Source organism: Dreissena polymorpha, chromosome 7 (assembly GCF_020536995.1).
Source record: "Dreissena polymorpha isolate Duluth1 chromosome 7, UMN_Dpol_1.0, whole genome shotgun sequence".
Classification (NCBI taxonomy): domain Eukaryota; kingdom Metazoa; phylum Mollusca; class Bivalvia; order Myida; family Dreissenidae; genus Dreissena; species Dreissena polymorpha.
Window position 1 is genome coordinate 5642140 of NC_068361.1, and position 2500 is coordinate 5644639.

At 31.0% G+C, this 2500-nt stretch overlaps 1 protein-coding gene across 1 annotated transcript in view; it reads left to right on the plus strand.

The window, feature by feature from the left end:
* Nucleotides 1–946: 946 nt before the first annotated feature.
* Nucleotides 947–2500, plus strand: part of LOC127840094 (uncharacterized) — a 4238-nt gene continuing 2684 nt past the window's right edge. Inside the window, exons 1-3 of the mRNA XM_052368490.1 lie at nt 947–1121; nt 1297–1635; nt 2169–2231. Coding sequence (XP_052224450.1) covers nt 1073–1121; nt 1297–1635; nt 2169–2231 — 451 coding nt within the window. The 5' untranslated portion in view covers nt 947–1072. The remainder of the gene's footprint in view (nt 1122–1296; nt 1636–2168; nt 2232–2500) is intronic.

Here is a 2500-nt window from a genome sequence, read left to right on the forward strand (position 1 = left end):
ATAATATGTTTGTGAAGTTGCATCAATTAATCGTATACTTCAAATACGTGTTTAAAACCTTATATAAATATGACTTCATCCATCGATTAAAATCATACATGTGTATATAGCTATTGTAAGAACTTGTCTACAATGATTTTAAGGACTTGGTCGCATAGTCTTTGAACTGTTTGAAGTAAGACATAAAATGCCTTCAATTTAGAATTTTTTACATCGAAGTCAATAGAATAAGTACATACAAAACATAATTAAAGCGAACAACATCGCATCTCCGTTGTTCAAATCAGTGTTCTTTGGATTTAATGCAACCACATCAAACTCTCTGCCAGCCAGACCGAAAATTTCCATCATTTTATACCTAATATAAGAGAACTACGCGTGCTTACAAATTGTATAAAAACAACCTTAACCACCCAAAGTATCCAATGATCTTAAATATTTAAAGCTGTTTAATTTGCATAGAATTAAAATGATTTTTCATACAGGAGCATATGATTTAGGAAGTCTCTTTGTCATCAGTGTCATTTCTCTCGCGCAGTACTTATTTATATAGTTGATCTATGAAAAAAAGAGTAATTAGCCATTCCGTTTATTTGGGACCAAGCCTATGTAAAGCATGTAATGAAGCGATACTTATTATAAGTTTGCTTTAAAGAACCCGATTAGTAAATCCCATGTTTACACACTGCTCGTTTTAAGTATTGGCGTAGTTAAGGAAATAGAGTTTCCTAAAAACATTATTCGCAGATGTTTGCACTCAGATTAATAGTATAAAATAATTGTATAATACGAATTCAAAAGAACACGAAATGAAAGGGAAAGTTCCATATACAATTACACGCACTTAAAGGTTCAGTATTACGTTTCAATTGCTTTCATTTAAATCACAAGTAGTAGCATTGCTAGACTATTCAAGAATGAACGCATAATGAAAGTGAATACTTGATACACAAATTGTTAAATCTTCATTAATGTCCGGTTGTTGATTCATAAGTTTTTTAACGGTGACACAGATTAAAGTAAGAAACCGTGTTAAACTTCATAAGAAGCAATAACGCAACATGTGTTAAAGATGAGAAAATTGCATGAACTTTGTTTTATTTTGCTTTTAGTTCACTTCGGTAAGTATTCTTTATCTTTTACGTTTTAGTGAATAACGAAATCAATGTATTGATATTGAAAATGCAGTATTTGCTTTATGTGATCTGATACAGGGTTAACATATAAACTGATTCGAATTGAATGGCTATTAAAGATTGTATCGGATACTTTTTAACTGACAACATTATAATTCAGTATTTGCTGCTAAAGAGCCATGGCTGGGTTTTAAACGATTATCATTCTCAAAGTTAGAGATGACGTGTCTCAACAATATGGACGGGCCGAAAGTAATATTGTTCGTTAAAAATCATTTTGTCGAACGCAATGGAATCGCAAAGGTGTTTCACAATTTAACAGAATGTAACACAATAACACGACTGCAAAACGAAGCCGTAGAATGTAACTGTGTGGACAAGGACCGTGTTGTGTGCACAATTACCGGAATACAATACATCAGTGAAGGCGACGAATGGAGTTGTGCCACATATCATGAAGGCAAACCTGTTTATAGCAACACGGCGAGAGTTGAAAGAAGTAAGTTCATTCTGATTTTTAATGATGTGCCCATATACATTTAAATATGTTTGCGGTCGTATAACCATAAATATTATTAGAAGCGGGGTAAATAACTTTTAAAAATAAATAAATATTTTAAAGCATTCATGTTCAAAATGTGATTATGTTTAAAATAGCCCATTTCCAGTGGTATAATTATCTTACTAAAACAACACTATTTCCTTATATTATACTGATTTTTTAATAACAATATTGTTTTATTTTTCAATAAATAAATGTTATTGTAACATTTTATATATGCAATATTTTAATATAGTTAGAATTAGCCGTAAATTGATAGACAACATCGGTTGCAGAAGTACTACCCTAGTAAATAATTATATAAATAAAAAGATACAAGGTATAGCGAGATGTTATGTAAACGACATAGACATATATTATAAAAAGGTAACGAAACATAAGCGTTAGGTCAGTACGAACGAATACACTGTGTTAATAGGACGCGGTGCAATTATTTTCGAATTTAATACTTTCGGAATCACCATTTGCAGACGAGATACCGAGCAAAACAATCGATGAACAAAGCACGAGTGTAATTGTTACACAGAAACCAGGTAAGTCTCCAAAAATAAACGGTAGAATAAGGAAGCACAATCCCTTTATGTTATATTTGCTTTAAATAAATATAAAAAAATATATGTTTGTTGTTGTTAGAACAGTTTAAATATTCGATTTCACATAATTCACATTTCACGGTACTTGTTTCACGTAACTATAATTTAAGCTCAAGAACCTCTAATAAATGAATTACATACTTCCAGTGTAACGTTTTACTACTATCCACGATATATTGCAAAAGGAGTTTTATATATACTAACATTTG